This window comes from Amblyraja radiata, chromosome 31 (genome assembly GCF_010909765.2).
Source record: "Amblyraja radiata isolate CabotCenter1 chromosome 31, sAmbRad1.1.pri, whole genome shotgun sequence".
Classification (NCBI taxonomy): domain Eukaryota; kingdom Metazoa; phylum Chordata; class Chondrichthyes; order Rajiformes; family Rajidae; genus Amblyraja; species Amblyraja radiata.
In genome coordinates this window covers 24,948,288-24,966,065 of record NC_045986.1, presented here as the reverse complement: position 1 = coordinate 24,966,065, position 17,778 = coordinate 24,948,288, and the positions used below count along the sequence as shown (strand labels likewise).

General features: G+C 44.8%; 1 protein-coding gene across 1 annotated transcript in view; it reads right to left on the bottom strand.

The window, feature by feature from the left end:
* Positions 1-8,418, bottom strand: part of dnajc11 (DnaJ heat shock protein family (Hsp40) member C11) — a 38,317-nt gene extending 29,899 nt beyond the window's left edge. Inside the window, exon 1 of the mRNA XM_033048137.1 lies at positions 8,253-8,418. Coding sequence (XP_032904028.1) covers positions 8,253-8,324 — 72 coding nt within the window. The 5' untranslated portion in view covers positions 8,325-8,418. The remainder of the gene's footprint in view (positions 1-8,252) is intronic.
* Between the last annotated feature and the right edge of the window lie 9,360 nt (positions 8,419-17,778).

Here is a 17,778-nt window from a genome sequence, read left to right as displayed (position 1 = left end):
ACCTCCAATTAATAGTTGTCCAGAGCAGCGCAAATAAATGCAGGAGCTCACTGTGTGGACCAACACTCCAAGATCAGTCTTTCAGCAAGACAGAGATTGGGACTATAACCGAATAGAAGGTACTTCAGTAAACAATCCTTCAAAGAGCATAGTTATTTTTCTGGGTAATCGTTTTACACTGACAATTTTCCATTTTAGAATAGGAACATTTTGTATAATTTTTTTTTATCATCGATCAAAGATCATTTGTAAATGTTCATGATTTGCTGATTTGGGTTGGTCTATTTTAGTCTTATGGATTTGCACACATCCAAATATTAACCCACTTAACTGATGCTGAATGACCCCCTTTAAAAAAAAGGTAATATATAATTTGCGAAGATATTTCATATTTTTCATCATCCTTCACTATCTCCCTTGCAACTGAGCAGCAGTCCCAGACACTTGCTTATATCAGCTGCATGAGCACAGCCTGGATCTGGGTGAATTCCTTCAATCAACTCTTCTGAGCCACATGCCACTTTGTCAAACAAGCTGACTGAAATCAGAAACTCAGTATGTGCGTCGAAGCCACATCACCATACACTGGAAGCCATATCAGAGGAGACCTTCAACAGAAGCCAACAAGATCGAAGCCAACGATAAACCTCACAATGAAAACAACTCTGGACGGCACGGACGGGAAATGGTTTCCATCATTTCACCCGCACTCATCAAAAGCACATGAGTGTTAATCCCATAAATCCATGACATATTACGCATATTGAGAATAGTCTAAACATAAAATATGGCTTGAGCCTATGATGGAGACAACATTACAGAGTTATTAATACAAAACGGAATTAGAAGTGAAGATCCCTGAATAGGCATTCACAAATGACCTTCTCCCTCCAGTTATCTGACAAATTGTTTAATAATACATCGATTATGTGGTGTAAGTGAACAGTTTCATTTCTTGTGAATATTGAATTCATTGAGGCAGTAGATTGAGTCGTCCATCACTGTTCATTCCTTAAGGTCAGGTGTTCAATATTTGATAAATGATGCCTAAAGTGGTTGCAAAGTGCAAGGAACTGCAACCATCTACCTCAGAAACAAGAGGCATCAGTCTAACCGTGAGCTTTCGATAAAATATGACGGATGCATGACATTTTATTTTGTTCCCATCCTTCTCTTTACTGCAAAATAATTTCCCCATCCCTTTTCCTCCTTCCCTCAAATTTAACTGATGAATGAAGCCAATATCCAGCCAAGATGGATTTAGTTCCATCAATCTGTTTGATCCATTGAAGACAATGCAGCCAACTCCTATCCTGTTCTCACTTGACACTGTGTACTTCCTACCGTGGGATGGGGGGGGTCACAGAGAGCGACCAGGAATAGAAACTTTGCTGATTTGTTCCTCCTCATCCTGCAGGAACTTGTCAAACTGTTGCACCTCCATCAAGTCAACAGAGACCAAGAACTTAGAGATGAAACAAGGAACTGCTGATGCAGATTTACAACAACAAAAAAGACACAAGATGCTAGAGTAACTCTGCAGGTCAGGCAGCATCTCTGGAAAACATGGACCTGTGACATTCCAGGTCGGGACCCTTCTTCACACCAAGAACTTGCTTTACCGAATGGGTCACTACAAAGCAAATTATGTAGTTATATGATTTAGATGATGGGATTAAAGTAACACTAGCAAATTTGCAGATGACAAAGCTGGGCGGCAGTGTGAACTGCGAAGAGGATGCTAGGAGGTTGCAGGCTGACTTGGACAGGTTGAGTGAGTGGGCAGATGCTGTATAATGCAGATAAAGGTGAGGTTATCCACTTAAGCAGCACGAACAAGGAGGCAGATTATTATCTCAATGGTGTCAGATTATGAAAATGTGAAGTGCTACGAGACCTGGGTATCCTTGTACACCAGTCACTGAAAGTAAACATACAGGTACAGCAGGCAGTGAAGAAAGCTAATGGCATGTTGGCCTTCATAACTAGAGAATTTGAGTATCAGAGTAGAGAGGTCCTTCTGCAGTTGTACAGGGCCCTGGTGTGACCATATCTGGAGAATTGTGTGCAGTTTTGTTCTCCTAATTTGAAGAAGGACATCCTTGCTATTGAGGCAGTGCAGCGTAGGTTCACGAGGTTAATCCCCGGGATGGCGGGACTGTCATATGAGGAAAGATTGGAAAAACTGGGCTTGTATTCACTGGAATTTAGAAGGATGAGAGGGAATCTTATAGAAACATAAAATTATAAAAGGACTGGACAAGCAATGCAAGAAAAATGTTCCTAATGATGGGAGAGTCCAGAACCAGGGGCCACAGTCTAAGAATAAAGGGGATGCCATTTAAAACTGAGATGAGAAAAAACGTTTTCACCCACAGAATTGTGTATTTGTGGAATTCTCTGCCACAGAAGGCAGTGGAGGCTAATTCACTGAATGAATTCAAAAGAGAGTTTGATAGAGCTCTAGGGGCTAGCGGAATCAAGGGATCTGGGGAGAAGGTAGGCACGGGTTACTGATTGTGGATGATCACAATGAATGGCGGTGCAAGTTCGAAGGGCTAAATGGCCTCCTCCTGCACCTATTTTCTAAGTTTCTATGTAGAGTGGGAACAAATGAGAATTAGTTAGAGAATTAATTGCTGTGATTACATGGCAGAGGAGGATTACCAGAATGCTGCCTGAATCACAGGGTTTCAGCTACAGGGAGATGTTGAATAGACTTGGGTCATTTTCTCTGGAACGTTGGAGGTAGAGGTGAGACTTGATAGAAGTATATAAAATTATGAGAGGCACTGATAGGGTAGACAGTCAGAATCTTTTTCCCAGGGTGGAAATGTTCAACACTAGACGGCATAACTATAAGGTAAGTTTAGAGGAGATGTGCACGGCAATTCTTTTTTTTACACAGGGGTTGGTGGGGGCTTAGAACACATTCCTGGGGTGGTGGTGGAAGCAGATACGAAAGTGGCGTTAAGAAGCTTTTAGGCACATGGAAGTTCAGGGAATAGAGTGTTATGGATCATGTGCAGGCAGATGAGATCAGTTCAGCTAGGCATCATGTTTGGCATCAATATTGTCGGTTGAAGGGCCTGTTTCAGGGCTGTACTGTTCTATGACTAAGGAGGAGGAGCCATCTTGGTGAACGGCTGCTAGCCAGCAGCCGTCCGTCTTAAATTCGTTTTTTTTAATAGTTTTTAGTGAGTCCTGTTTTTTTGTTTGTAGGGGATATGGTCTTTTAATGTGGGGGGGTAGGTGTTACTTTATTTATAGGTCCCTACCTGGTCGGTGTGGCAGCCTTTTTCCGGGCTGCCCGTCGACCCGTCCTCGTGGCCTACCAGCGGGCTTGGAGCGCCGTTTCTTGGCGGGAACCACCCAGCACCTCGGCCTGGGTGGCGGCACAGCATTGGAGCGCCGGAGCGGAGCGGGCGATGCCTTGCCTGGGTCGCCGCGCTGGAGCTCTGGCGAGCTGGACCGCCGTGAGCAACATCTCCGGGCTGCGGGTTTGCGGAGCGGAGAGGCGGCGTGTGGAGAGACGGCGTGCGTTGAGGCGGCAGGGTGGCAGTGCGGAGAGCGGGCGCCGACTTTTTCATCTGGAGCCTGGGAGCGCCAAACCGGCGCGGCCTTGTCGGCTTCGGCAGCCGCGGGCTCCAACCAAGAAGCGGCCGTTCCAAGTGGCCCAGCCGCCGAAAGGACTCTCCCGACGCCGGGGCAAGACCACCCGGTGAGAACGGCCAGGGACATCGGGCCTCCGTAGAGGCAATTGCGGTGGCCTCAATAGGCCTGACTTTGGGGTGAACATGGGGTGGGGACTGGACATTGTGCCTTCCTCCACAGTGCTATCCACTGTGGGGGGATGATTTTTTTGTCTAATTGTAGTCCTGTAGGTCTGTGTCCAAGATGGCTGCCGTGAAGAGAGAGTGGACGCTGGCGCGCTTTGGCTGCCGCTGCTCTCTTTTCACACTGTGTTTTTGATTTTCTGTTTTTGGATTGAATTCTGTTTTTAATTTGTGTCACTGTGATGTCTTTAATTACTTGTTTTATTCCGATTATATGTTTTTCTTTCCGATTACTATGTAAGGTGTCCTTGAGATGTATGAAAGGCGCCCATTAAATAAAATGTATTATTATTATTATTATGATCCATGTATGTTCTATGTTAATAATGTAAGAGATGACATATCATCCATTCAGTATTAATTTTGCTGACCCGACTAATTGCAGTATTTCAGATCTGCTAAATTATGACCATAAGACATAGGAACTGCTCAGGTGAAACTATCTAAATGGTGGCCGACTAGGAAAAGAAGAGATGCAGCGAGACCTGGGTGTCATGGTACACCAGTCATTGAAAGTAGGCATGCAGGTGCAGCAGGCAGTGAAGAAAGCGAATGGTATGTTAGCTTTCATAGCAAAAGGATTTGAGTATAGGAGCAGGGAGGTTCTACTGCAGTTGTACAGGGTCTTGGTGAGACCACACCTGGAGCATTGCGTACAGTTTTGGTCTCCAAATCTGAGGAAGGACATTATTGCCATAGAGGGAGTGCAGAGAAGGTTCACCAGACTGATTCCTGGGATGTCAGGACTGTCTTATGAAGAAAGACTGGATAGACTTGGTTTATACTCTCTAGAATTTAGGAGATTGAGAGGGGATCTTATAGAAACTTACAAAATTCTTAAGGGGTTGGACAGGCTAGATGCAGGAAGATTGCTCCCGATGTTGGGGAAGTCCAGGACAAGGGGTCACAGTTTAAGGATAAGGGGGAAATCCTTTAAAACCGAGATGAGAACAACTTTTTTCACACAGAGAGTGGTGAATCTCTGGAACTCTCTGCCACAGAGGGTAGTCGAGGCCAGTTCATTGGCTATATTTAAGAGGGAGTTAGATGTGGCCCTTGTGACTAAGGGGATCAGAGGGTATGGAGAGAAGGCAGGTACGGGATACTGAGTTGGATGATCAGCCATGATCATATTGAATGGCGGTGCAGACTCGAAGGGCCGAATGGCCTACTCCTGCACCTAATTTCTATGTTTCTATGTTTCTATGAAATTGATCATTTATCCATTTATGGTTTAGAAATTACAGTTACTCTTTTCATTAAAATTTTCCTTGTAAAATTAGGGTACAAATCTCATTCGTATATCCTTCTCTCCAGAAGAATCCTGCTGAGTTACTCCAGCATTTTGTGTCTACCTTCTTATCTTTTGATAAGTCCGCCAGTCTTTTCACAGACATTACCCTTTCTTAGCTGAGGAATCACATAGCCATCCTGATGAGACACAAAGAGTGGAAGACAATCGAAAGCTCGAGTCAAGACATGGGGACTTTGGCAGTATACCTACGACAGTGGCGTCTAAAGCTGAGCAAAGGCAAAACAGCATTCCATCTAAATAAACAACAAGGAAGCTAAGCAAGAGCTAGCTGTCTTCATTAACAACGGGCGCTTGGACTTCCAACAAACACCCACTTACCTTGGCGTAAAGCTGGACAGATCGCTTACATTTCGTCAACACCCAGCTGGTCTACACGACAAGGTCATGGCATGTAGCGGCCTCATCCGACGCCTGGCAGGAACAAGTTGGGGAGCCAGTCCATCAACTCTTTGCACTTCTGCCGTAGCTCTTGTGTATGCCTCAGCTGAGTAATGCGCACCCGTATGGAGCAGAAGTAGACATACTAGCCTGGCAGACACGAGCCTGAACAGCATCTTGCGAACCATCACTGGGTGCCTTCAACCTACTCCAGTCGAGCAGCTCCCTATACTTGCAGGCATTCCGCCTGCAGGGATCCGAAGGCAAGCAGCAACTCTGGCACCATCTCATCATGCCATGGACCCAGATAACCTCCTCCATCAGGCTATCAGCAGAGAGCAGAGGCCACCCCGACTAAAGTCCTGTCACCCCTTTGCTCCACATGGGAAACAACTCCGAGCATCCATCCAACCAACTGAGACAAAAGCACACTGGATAGCCACCAAGTGGTCACAGGCGTAGAAGGCAACCTCCATTACACATCTCCATTACACAGCTACATCTCTTCACCAGATAAAAGCTGTCCAGGATCTGACCTCCCCAGAGGTGCATGGGTGAAGCTTAACAGACTCCGTCCTGGAGTTTGCCGTTTCAATGCTAGCATGTGGAGATGGGGACTCCGCCAGAGCCCAGCCTGCGAATGCGGAGCAGAACAACAGGCAGCCAACCATGTCATCTCTGGGTGCCCACTCTACCCCCCACCAAATGGAGCTTTGGGCCTGGCAGACATTGACGCAGAGACAACAACCTAGCTGCTCAACACCCGGCTTGAGATCTAACTATTCCTTTGGTTTATGTTTCACTCGCAAGAAGAAGACATAGCTCCCATAAATCCATGCCTACTCAATATAGCAGCAATTGAGAACTTGCTGCAAGGAGGATGGTGTGATGCCAGAGCAATAAGATAACATTCCCCATATTCTGTTGAATATAATATCATAAACTCAAATGCTATTCCTCAGTGTTTATAAACATTCAACTTTGTAAAGTTACCAAGCCCTTGGACTGAAATGCAATTGGAAATGCATTGCGGTCAAAACATTAAAACTAATCAAGGTACTTGCAATTAGCATTGCAACATGTACAAAGTTGAAACAATTAGTGCAATGGATTTAGAAGCTGTAAATTTCTAGAATTTAAACACAAACCAAGTTTTTCCCTAAATCCAGAGAATCCATTTCTTTCACTTATTTATGTGATAGGTTTTAATTGTTAAAGCTGTTGATTATTCAAATTGTCAAAGGATCTTTGGCCAGGCCATTTATTTTTCCCTAGCAAAAGGAATAACTTTGAAGATTGTCAAAGTTTACTTATTATGTACGTAACAACCATTACATAGCAACAACAATTCTTGTTCCAATCTTTCAACAGGAAAGGCTTTTATGCCCATCACCAACAACAAAATATAAATATCAATTCCAATGAAATCTGCTCTTTTTCCAACTGTACCCATATAAAGCTGGATTCAAATTGACTGGATCAGAAAGCCTTGAAGCTAGCCCTAAAAGCAGTTTAACATCCTGGGTCCAGGTGCTACAGGAGACAGAGGTGGGAGTGAAAGAGATCCGGGTGTTGCATTATTGATTAAAGAGAATGTCATGGCAGTAGTCAAGATGACATTACTGAGGGTTCATCCAGTGAGGCTATATGAATGAAGATGAGAAATAAAAAGTGAATGATGAACTTTGTTGGGACTGTACTTTAGAAGAGCTAATATGTCAGGAGATTGCAGGCAGTGCAAGACTAATACGATTGTCATGGCAGGGGATTTTATCTTTCCCCAATATAGACTGTTATAGTGCCAAGGCCTTAGACAGGGTGAAATTTGTCAAATGTGTTCAGGAAAGCTTCCTCAGATGATATGTGGAGGGCCCAACAATGGAGAGGGCAAAGCTGGATCTGCTCTTCGGAAATTGGGATGGACAAGTGACTGCAGTGTCTGTGAGCAAACCTTTTGGGATCAGCAAACATTGTTAAAATTCTGAATTGGGGAAAGGCCAACTTTGATGGAATAAGTCAAAAACTTGCTAAAGTTAATTGGAGTAGGTTGTTTGAGGGCAAAGAAACATCTGGAAAGTGGGATGCTTTTAAACGTGCGATGACAAGAGTTCAGGGCATACATGTGATGGATTGGCCACTCATTTACATACAATGTAACAAACAAAGTGCTGGGGGAACTCAGCAGGTCAAACACCATCAGTGGAGGGAACGGGGAGACTACGTTTCGGGTCGTTACACCTTCTTCAGATAAGGCGCTTATTGTGAACGGTCCAAGTAGTCAATGAGAGAGATTGAGTCTGCAGTTGGAGAACACAGCTCACTCCAAAGTTGAACTCACCCATAAATATGTCCAGTCGGCAATCACGCCGCTGTACAAGTTTGCAGGTGGAAATCTATGAACCGTTAATGATCAAGAGAAACTTTCACCCCACGCCGATGACAACCAACACTCCGACCTTGCCCAGCACACGGCTCTCCATAGCAATGGACGGGGTTATTGTGAATATTTGGTTAGGATCGGTTCTCACAGTGACATTGACTTTAACCGAGCAGCGGGAGTTTGCCGGGGGCGCGGCTCGACCCCTCACACAACGACTGAGTCCCGGTCAGTAATGTCACGGGCAGCGGCTCATGGAGACCGCTCCATCATTCCTCCCGTTCGCCTGCCTTGCACGCACACCACCGCACGGTAACCGGAGCGAGCGGACTGCAGCACCCCTCACCTCCCGCCTGACGTTCAGAAGCGCGTAAAAGTCATCGTTGCTAATCTCCTCGTCCACCAAGGCCGCCGCCATTGTCACCTTTCACCCCGTTGCGGGGCACGCCGGCCTCGAGCGCGGCCGCCACGACAACGAGCCGCCGCCGCCTGCCGGCCGGAGGACCAAATACTACGATCCAAGCGCGCTGACGCGGGCCTGGCATCACAGAGAGGCCTTGACCGGATGGACAGTGGCAGGTTTGGTTAGTCAACAACACACAATCACCCAACAACTTGCTGTTTCCACATTTTAAATGACTAACCAACCAATCCCCGTGCACTGAAGAAGGGTTTCGGCCCGAAACGTTGCCTATTTCCTTCGCTGCTGCACCCGCTGAGTTTCTCCAGCATTTTTGTGTACCTTCGATTTTCCAGCATCTGCAGTTCCTTCTTAAACAATCCACGTGTACTGATACTAAATAATAATAATGGATGGGATTTATATAGCGCCTTTCTAATACTCAAGGCGCTTTACATCGCATTATTCATTCACTCCTCAGTCACACTCGGTGGTGGTAAGCTACTTCTGTAGCCACAGCTGACCTGGGGCAGACTGACGGAAGCGTGGCTGCCAATCTGCGCCTACGGCCCCTCCGACCACCACCAATCACTCACACACATTCACACACAGGCAAAGGTGGGTGAAGTGTCTTGCCCAAGGACACAACGACAGTATGCACTCCAAGCGGGATTCGAACCGGCTACCTTCCGGTTGCCAGCCGAACATTTAGCCCATTGTGCCATCTGTACTCTCCTCCGCCTAGCGGAGCTGGTCCTTACCCTCAACAACTTTTCGTTTGATTCCTCCCATTTCCTCCAAATACAAGGCGTAGCTATGGACACGTGCATGGGCCCCAGCTATGCCTGCCTCTTTGTAGGGTACGTCGAACAGTCTTTGTTCGAGATGTACCAGGGCACTATCCCCAAACTCTACCTCCGCTAGATCGACGACTGCATTGGTGCTACCTCTTGCACCCGCACACAACTCACTGACTTCATCCATTTCACCACTAACTTCCATCCGGCAATCAAATACACCTGGACCATTTCCGACATTTCCCTACCATTTCTAGACCTCGCCATCTCCATCGCAGGTGATAGACTACTGTCCGACATCCACTATAAACCCACTGACTCCCATGGCTATCTGGACTACACGTCTTCCCACCCTGCTTCCTGTAAGGACTCCATCCCCTACTCCCAATTCCTCCGTCTACGCCGCATCTGCATCCAGGATGAGGTGTTCCACACCATGGCATCGGAGATTACCTCATTCTTCAGGGAACGGGGGTTCCCCTCTTCTACTATAGATGAGGCTCTCACCAGGGTCTCTTCTATACCCCGTAACTCTGCTCTCACTCCCCATCCCCCCACTTGTAACAAGGGCAGAGACCCCCTTGATCTCACCTTCCACCTTACCAGCCGTCACATACAACAAATAATACTCCAACATTTTCGCCACCTCCAACGGGATCCCACCACTAGCCACATCTTCTCATCTCCTCCCCTGTCTGCTTTCCGCAGAGATCGCTTCCTCCGTAACTCCCTGGTCAAATTGTACCTTCCCACCAAAACCACCCCTCACCTGGCAGTTCCCCATTGCAACCGCAGGAAATGCTACACTTGTCGCTTTACCTCCCCCCCTTGACTCCATTCAAGGACCCAAGCAGTCTTTCTAGGTGCGGCAGAGGTTCACCTGTACCTCCTCCAACCTCATCTATTGCATCCGGTGCTCTAGTTGTCAGCTGCTCTACATCGGTGAGACCAAGCGTAGGCTTGGCGATTGCTTCGCCCAACACCTCTGCTCGGTTCGCATTAACCTACCTGATCTCCCGGTGGCTCAGCACGTCAACTCCCCCTCTTATTCCGAATCCGACCTTTCTGTCCTGGGCCTCCTCCATGGCCAGAGTGAGGACCACCGTAAATTGGAGGAGCAGCACCTCATATTTCGCTTGGGCAGTTTACACCCCAGCGGTATGAACATTGACTTCTCTAATTTCAGGTAGTCCCTGGTTTCTCCTCCCCTTTTCAGCTCTCCCTCAGCCCACTGTCTCCACCTCTTCCTTTCTTCTTCCCACCCCCCCCCCTCCCACCCTCACATCAGTCAGAAGAAGGGTCTCGTCCCAAAACATTTCCTTCGCTCCATAGATGCTGCCTCACCCGCTGGGTTTCTCCAGCATTTTTGTCTACCTTTGATTTCCTATACGGTAGGCCACCAGCATAATCAAGGACGAGTCGCACCCTGGCCACTCCCGCTTCTCTCCTCTCCCGACTGGCAAAAGGTACAAAAATGTGAAAATGCACACCTCCAGATTCAGGGACAGTTTCTTCCCAGCTGTTATCAGGCAACTGAAGTACTGAACCATCCTACCATAACCAGAGAGCAGTGCTGAACCATTATCTACCACATTGGAGCCCCTCGGACTATCTTTGATCGTTCATTACTGGCTTTATATTGCACTAAACATTATTAACATTATTCCCTTTATCATGTATCTTTAAACTGAATGGCTCAATTGTCACAGACGTGTTGTCTTTCCACTGACTGGTTAGCATACAACAAAAGCTTTTAACTGTACCTCACTACATGTGACCATAAACTAAACTGGATATCGACCCTTTAGTATGTTGAGAAACAGAGATAAACAAAGCCATAGAGGTATTTATAGAGGGTTGAGGCTTTATGCTGTTGGATAGATATGAAGAAGAGCTTTAGTAAGTCAGTGAAACTCAATTGAAATTTCGTTCAGGACAGATAAATGGCATTGTATGGTGTTTACAATAGATGGAGGTTGATGTGTTGCCAGAAGAATATGAAGACTAACATTGGATAACATAGAATTGTGTACGGTGATCATTGGTCAATGAGGACTCGGTGGGCCAAACGGCCTGTTTCCCCGCTGCATCTCTAAATAAATAAAATCCAGGGTTATCAAGAGTCAAGGTGTGTTTAATTGGCAATGGAACAATGACATTCTTACTTGCTGCAGTTTAATAGGCCCATGCATGCAATAACACACAGATAAATATATAATATGAGGTGGAGCGCGTCTCCAACTACAAATTCCTCGGGGTACACATCTCGGAGGATCTGTCCTGGTCCCTCAATACCACCAAACTGATCAAAAAGGCGCAGCAGCGCCTTTACTTCCTGAGGAGGCTCAAGAAAGCTCACCTGTCCCCCCAGATCCTGACCAACTTTTACCGCTGTACCATCGAAAGCATCCTGACCACCTGCTTCACGGTATGGTACAGCAGTTGCACCGCAGCGGATAGGAAGGCACTACAATGGGTGGTGAAAACCGCTCAGCACATCATTGGTGCCCCGCTCCCTGCCATGGATGCCCTCCACCGAAAACGGTGTCTGAGACGGGCCAGGAAGATCATCAAGGACCCCTCTCACCCTAACCATGGACTGTTTGCCCTCCTCCCATCAGGGAGGCGGTACAGGACCCTCAGGTCTCGAACTAGCAGGATGAGGAACAGCTTTTTCAACAACACACTTACATTGCTGAACTCGGAGTCCCGTCGCTAGATATCTGTGGTCTCTCCATCCACATTGTTAACCAGTACTCTTCTTACTCTAATGTATGCTTGTTCTGTATTTTTTTTAAATTCCTATCTTGCACCATGACTATGACCAGACGCTAAACTGCATTTCGTTGTACCTATACTTGTATCTGTGCAATGACAATAAAGTTGAATTGAATTGAATTGAATTGAATAATCAATAATATAATAAATCAATAACCTGTAATTAATTAATAATTATGTTCAGCACAGACATTGTGGGCCAAAGGTCTGTTCCTGTGTTGAACCTTTCTATGTTCTCTGTATTACTAGTATTACCGTGGCACGGACTAGAAGGGTCGAGATGGCCTGTTTCCGTGCTGTAATTGTTATATGGTTATATGGTTACCGTGTTAGTGCAAAACTGAACTCCATTGTGCAACCAAAGAGAGGGTCCATGGTTGCTCTGGTTAGTGTTTTGCCGTGTTCAAGAGCCTAATGGTTGTGGGGAAGAAGCTGGAGAACCTGGAGGTCACGATTTTTACGTCGGTACCTTCTTCCCATGGTAGCAGGACATGGCCAGGTTGATATTTGACAATATTGGCTGTCATTTTGAGGCAGTACGTCCTGTAGATCTCCTCTGTTGGTGGGGAGGTCAGTAACTGTAATGGACCGGGCAATGTCTACCATTCTCTGTGGTCTCCTTCATTCCTTGACATTCAAGTTACCGAACCAGGCTGTGGCACAGGTCGTGATGTCAGTATGTTCTCTACCATACACCTGAAGACGTTCTGGAGTATTTGTCGACATTCAGAATCTCCTCAACTCTGAAAGAATTGATGGTTGAAGACTAACTGAAGGGAGATGCAGGTGTGAAGGGAAATGCTGGCTAATATTGCAAAATGTGTGGTCCAAGCTATAATAATTCAACTGAGACTAAAGAACCAATTTAGGACTGGTTTGTTGAGAATATATTGATGAGAACAAATGAGAGTAAACACAAGGCATTCATTTATTGGAAATACCGTTATGACTCAAGGGAAAAAATGAAAGTGCTGAAGATGAAGGTCGACCAAAAACTCAAGACTTAAAAAACAGACAATGGCTGTACAGAGATCAAGAGTCAGCCAATGGCCACCGACCATAATGCATGTTGATTTTTCAGCACTGTCAAATTCATTTACCAAATAAATGTTCAAAACTGGATCCTGCTGTTAACTAAAAACACAGGAGCTCAAGAAGAAAAATGAAGCAATCAACGACCACTGGAAGGAGTCCTCGTCCAGGACCTTGCCTTTCATTTTAATGTCCTTAACTTTATATTCTTAGTGCATTACCCACTACTTTTCAGAACCATAGTTTCTGAACTACGACAAGAGATAGTTGGAACCGACCAACAAGAGGTTATAAAGGCTGTGTAATAGTTGAAAACACCTAAACTTTGAAACACACTAAATCTCTGATGAAATACTTATGAAGTGAATTCAATACTTCATTTCAGTTCTGTTGATGAAACCTTTTGCCCAGGTTGCAATGCCAGATCTGTCAATCAAGAAGCACAATGACCACCACCAATATGTACATTGTGTTTTTATAACGAGAGAAAAACCTTCAATGCTTCAATGCCGTAAACTGAGACGTTTTCAGACTGTCCTCAAAAATGTATTAACATTCTCCATTACTCTTCTACGACATGGAAGCCCTGACACTTTGCAGTATTTTGGTTGGTGGTGCTTGAGCATGTGCACATCAGAGACCAAGTTCCAAGCTATCATTGTTTTCTTCATTATTGTCTATGAAACAATGGACCTTGCATGTCAGCATTCGCCCTCCCTCCCACATCTAACTCCAACCAAAATTAAAATGCATGACGGGACCCTGGACACCATGGATTATTTTCCATACTTGAGCAACCTCTCAACGAAGGGTGGTGTTGATGATGAAATCCAGCACTGCCTCCTGTTCAATAAAGTCCCCAGTCACTTGAGGGGAAGTATTTTGAGGACCAAGACCTTGTGGTTTTGATTGAATGTTCAGGAATATTATAGCTGGAGTTTATTGGGCATTGGGTACATTGAATTATTTGGGAGGGTTTTGTTGAATGCATGAGAAGGCACAGATTTCAAACAATTCTCTCTCTCCAAACTTGTTCATCTGAATGACCCTTCAGAATCTTACCGTTGAATCCCTGCCTTTAGCACCTTCCCAATTGTTCTACTTTTGGCAACCTTCTCTTCTGTTGCCCAAGCACAAAATGTTAGAATTCCCTTTTTAAACCACATCTCTCCGCTAAAATTATAAAAGGACTGGACATGCTAGATGCAGGAAAAATGGTCCCAATGTTGGGCGAGTCCAGAACCAGGGGCCACAGTCTTAGAATAAAGGGGAGGCCATTTAAGACTGAGGTGAGAAAAAACTTTTTCACCCAGAGAGTTGTGAATTTGTGGAATTTCCTGCCACAGAGAACAGTGGAGGCCAAATCACTGGATGGATTTAAGAGAGAGTTAGATAGAGCTATAGGGGCTAGTGGAATCAAGAGATATGGGGAGAAGGCAGGCACGGTTATTGATTGGGGACGATCAGCCATGATCACAATGAATGGCGGTGCTGGCTCGAAGGGCCGAATGGCCTCCTCCTGCACCTAGTTTCTATGTTTCTATGCTTTTGAATGCTCCTTAAAACACTACTACTTTATCCAGGCTATCAACCACTGGTCTTTCTACTCAATTATTTTTTTCAACAGTGTTCCTTCAAGTGTTTATTGTTTAGTTTAGAGATACAGCCATTGATCACTCGTTCACACTAAATCTATGTTATCCCATTTTCTCATCCACTCCCTCCACGCTTGGAGCAATTTTGCAGAGGCCAATTATCCTCGTAATCCACACATCTTTGGGGTGTAGGAGGAAACCGAATCACCTGGAGGAAATCCACACGGTCGCAGGGAGAATCTGTAAACTCTGCCCAGGCAGGACCTGAGGTTAGGATTGAACCCAGGTCTCTGGCTTTGAGGCAGCAGCTCTACCAGCCACTGTATCACTGCTGCCTTTGTGTTGAAAATGCTGCATAAATGCAACTTGTTTTTTTACATTGGTGGCTGTTGTAAGGCGATCTCATTGCGTGATGTGCAAAAAGGAATTGTCTGATGCTGTTATAAAAAATCGAGGATGTATTAAACTATCATGTTATGTAAAAAGTTATACATAGAAAATGACAAGCCATCGACAGAGCAGTAAAAAAGGTATATTGAGATCTCTCAGAAGGGACATGGAGTTTAATGTCATTCAGCAACCCTGAAATCTCATGATCTTTTATAACAAAGTCATCACTTTTTAATGACTGACTGGAGGTTGGTGGGGCTGGATTAATGCAAGTCATGTAACTGTTCTATAAATTACATTCGTCAGCAGGTCCCAGACTAACAACTTACAAAAAAAAATGCTTTGGCATGTGTCCCTGGGAACTTAACATTCTGAGAGAAAACCATCAGATAAAATGACAAGTGCTATGATCTGTTGAAAAAAGTTAATATTTTTAGCTTTCTACTTTGTGCATTTTGTCGTTACCAAGGTAAAAGGTATCTGCAGTTAGGAATGGTGCATTTTCATTTTGGATTCCTAGCGTCCAAATGAAGATTAGGCACACGACTAGCACAGATGAGATTAGTGTTACCAGCCTTCCATTATTTGTCACCAAGAGAGAGAGGAAAAGCAATGTTGTGAGATATCACTGCTCCTAAATTACCTACCAAATTGACCTGTGCAAATGTTGACGCAAGTGATTGCAGATGCGGGAATTTTAAACAAAACACAAAATGCTGGAGCAACTCAGCGGGATAGACAACATTTGTAGAGGGTATGGACAGGTGGGGTTTCAGGTCGAGACCCTTCTTCAGACCCAAATGTTGCCATTGTTTTCCTTTATAGTTAGAATCCTGGAATTTAAGCATCCATCTGCAAAATTATATTTTGTGGCAACTGTTCAAAATATTGGCCCCTACACTAACAGGTAATTTAAACGTGTTTGGGAAAAGGGTTTAGATGAACTGGGATATGCAGTGAGTGGAGCATATCAGTGCATTCTCCTATCTTCATCAAACTTCATTAATATAAGCATTAATTGCTTATACAATCACGGGAAATGAAACATTTTCTCTTTAGTTCTCCATTTCCCATTATTCAGGCACCCAACCTGTTGTTCCAAGTACTTGCACTTCTTGCAATCTAGTGTACTGTATTTGATGCTCTTCCACACTGGAGAAACTAGAAGCAGATTGGATTATCACTTTATGAAACATGCATTCTGTCCTCTAGGGTGATGCTGAGCTTCCAGCCACCAGTTAATTCTCCATTCCCCTCTGTCTGAGCAGTCTGTCTGTGGCTTCCTGCACCGTTTCATCAAGGCTCGATATAAACTTGAGGAATAGCACTCCTTCTGTCTGAGCACATGGTAACCTTCGGGGCTCCTGCACAAGGGTTTCGAGCCAAAACGTTGCCTATTTCCTTTGCTCCATAGATGCTGCTGCACCCGCTGAGTTTCTCCAGCACTTTTGTCTACCTTCAGGTCCTATGAACGTTAGCTCTCTCACTTTAAAGCTGTGCTCTCTAGTCCTTGACATTTTCACCTTTTGACTGTCTAATTCTGTCCAAAACCCATTGTCTATCCAACGGATGGAGCTACACATCACTGAATGTGCAGTGATGTGTAGCGGTGTAACTGCCTTACAGCAAATGCAGCACCGGAGACCTGGGTTCGATCCCGACTACGGATGCTGTCTGTATGGAGTTTGTACGTTCGCCCCGCGACCTGCGTGGGTTTTCTCTGAGATCTTCGGTCTCCCACTCTCCAAAGACGTATAGGTTTGTTGGTTAATTGGCTTGGTAAATGTTAAAAAAAGAAATTGCCCCTAGTGGGTGTAGGATAGTGTTAATGTGCGGGGATTGCTGGAGCCGGTGGTCCGAAGGGCCTGTTTCCGCGCTGTATCTCTAAACTAAACTAAACTAAACTAAACCAGCATACTCTATACTCCATGGTGATATCTGATGGATACTCTGAAGTCCGGCAGCGCTGCCACAATGATGTGGCATTTGGAGGACAACAGTTTAAGGACTTCTTGTCCATTGCAGCACACTAAGGGGCTGTAATCCACGTAAAACTCTGTGGGCTGTTGGTTTGTGGAATGTGTGCAAAGGAAAATTAATGTTGTGCTGATGTAATGGAAATAGAATGATATGCCTTGGGCCGAAAATGGGGACATATGAATGTTCTATACTCATCGGCAAATTTTATAAATAATGTTTTTTTAAATGTGTAAATTCCAAGAATAACTCACTTCCACCCACCAAGGCTTTTTGAAGCCTGAACTGATAAAGCTCTCATTCTGCTACACTGGCTGCTATGTTGGTTATTTTTGGTCAAATTCTTCGTACAATAACAACTAGTTTTGAATCTGAGGATTTTTTATGTTTTTGTATATTTCATAACTGGGAAAAAGAAAGGTTGCTTGGGTCATCTTTAACTGACAGTACTTCACAGTCCATAAATTACATTTGAAATATAATCAATCTTGTTACTTCGGCAAGTTTGGAATAGCAATATCAACAGAAGTAATGACAAATGGCTAGAGAATTCATTTTGATGGTGTTTGTTCATGAGTAAATTGGGACATTTCTGTGCTGTGGACATGTTCAACTGAAGTTACTCAGACCAAGATTCTTGTAACCAGTAGGTAGTCCCTTGATGGGGATTTAATTTGAGTCCGGATCCCAGAATTGAAAGATCAAAGTCTATTGCTCTACTCTACTACTTCTCTACTACTGCTGTCTCTGGAATTGTTCAGCTACAATGCTGAAAACTATATTCTGCATTCTGCATCTTTCCCTTTACTCTACCTATTATACTTGAGTTTGGCTTCTTAGTATTTATTTATACTATTATCTGATTTGATTGGATAGCATGCAAAACAAAGCTTTTCATGGTGC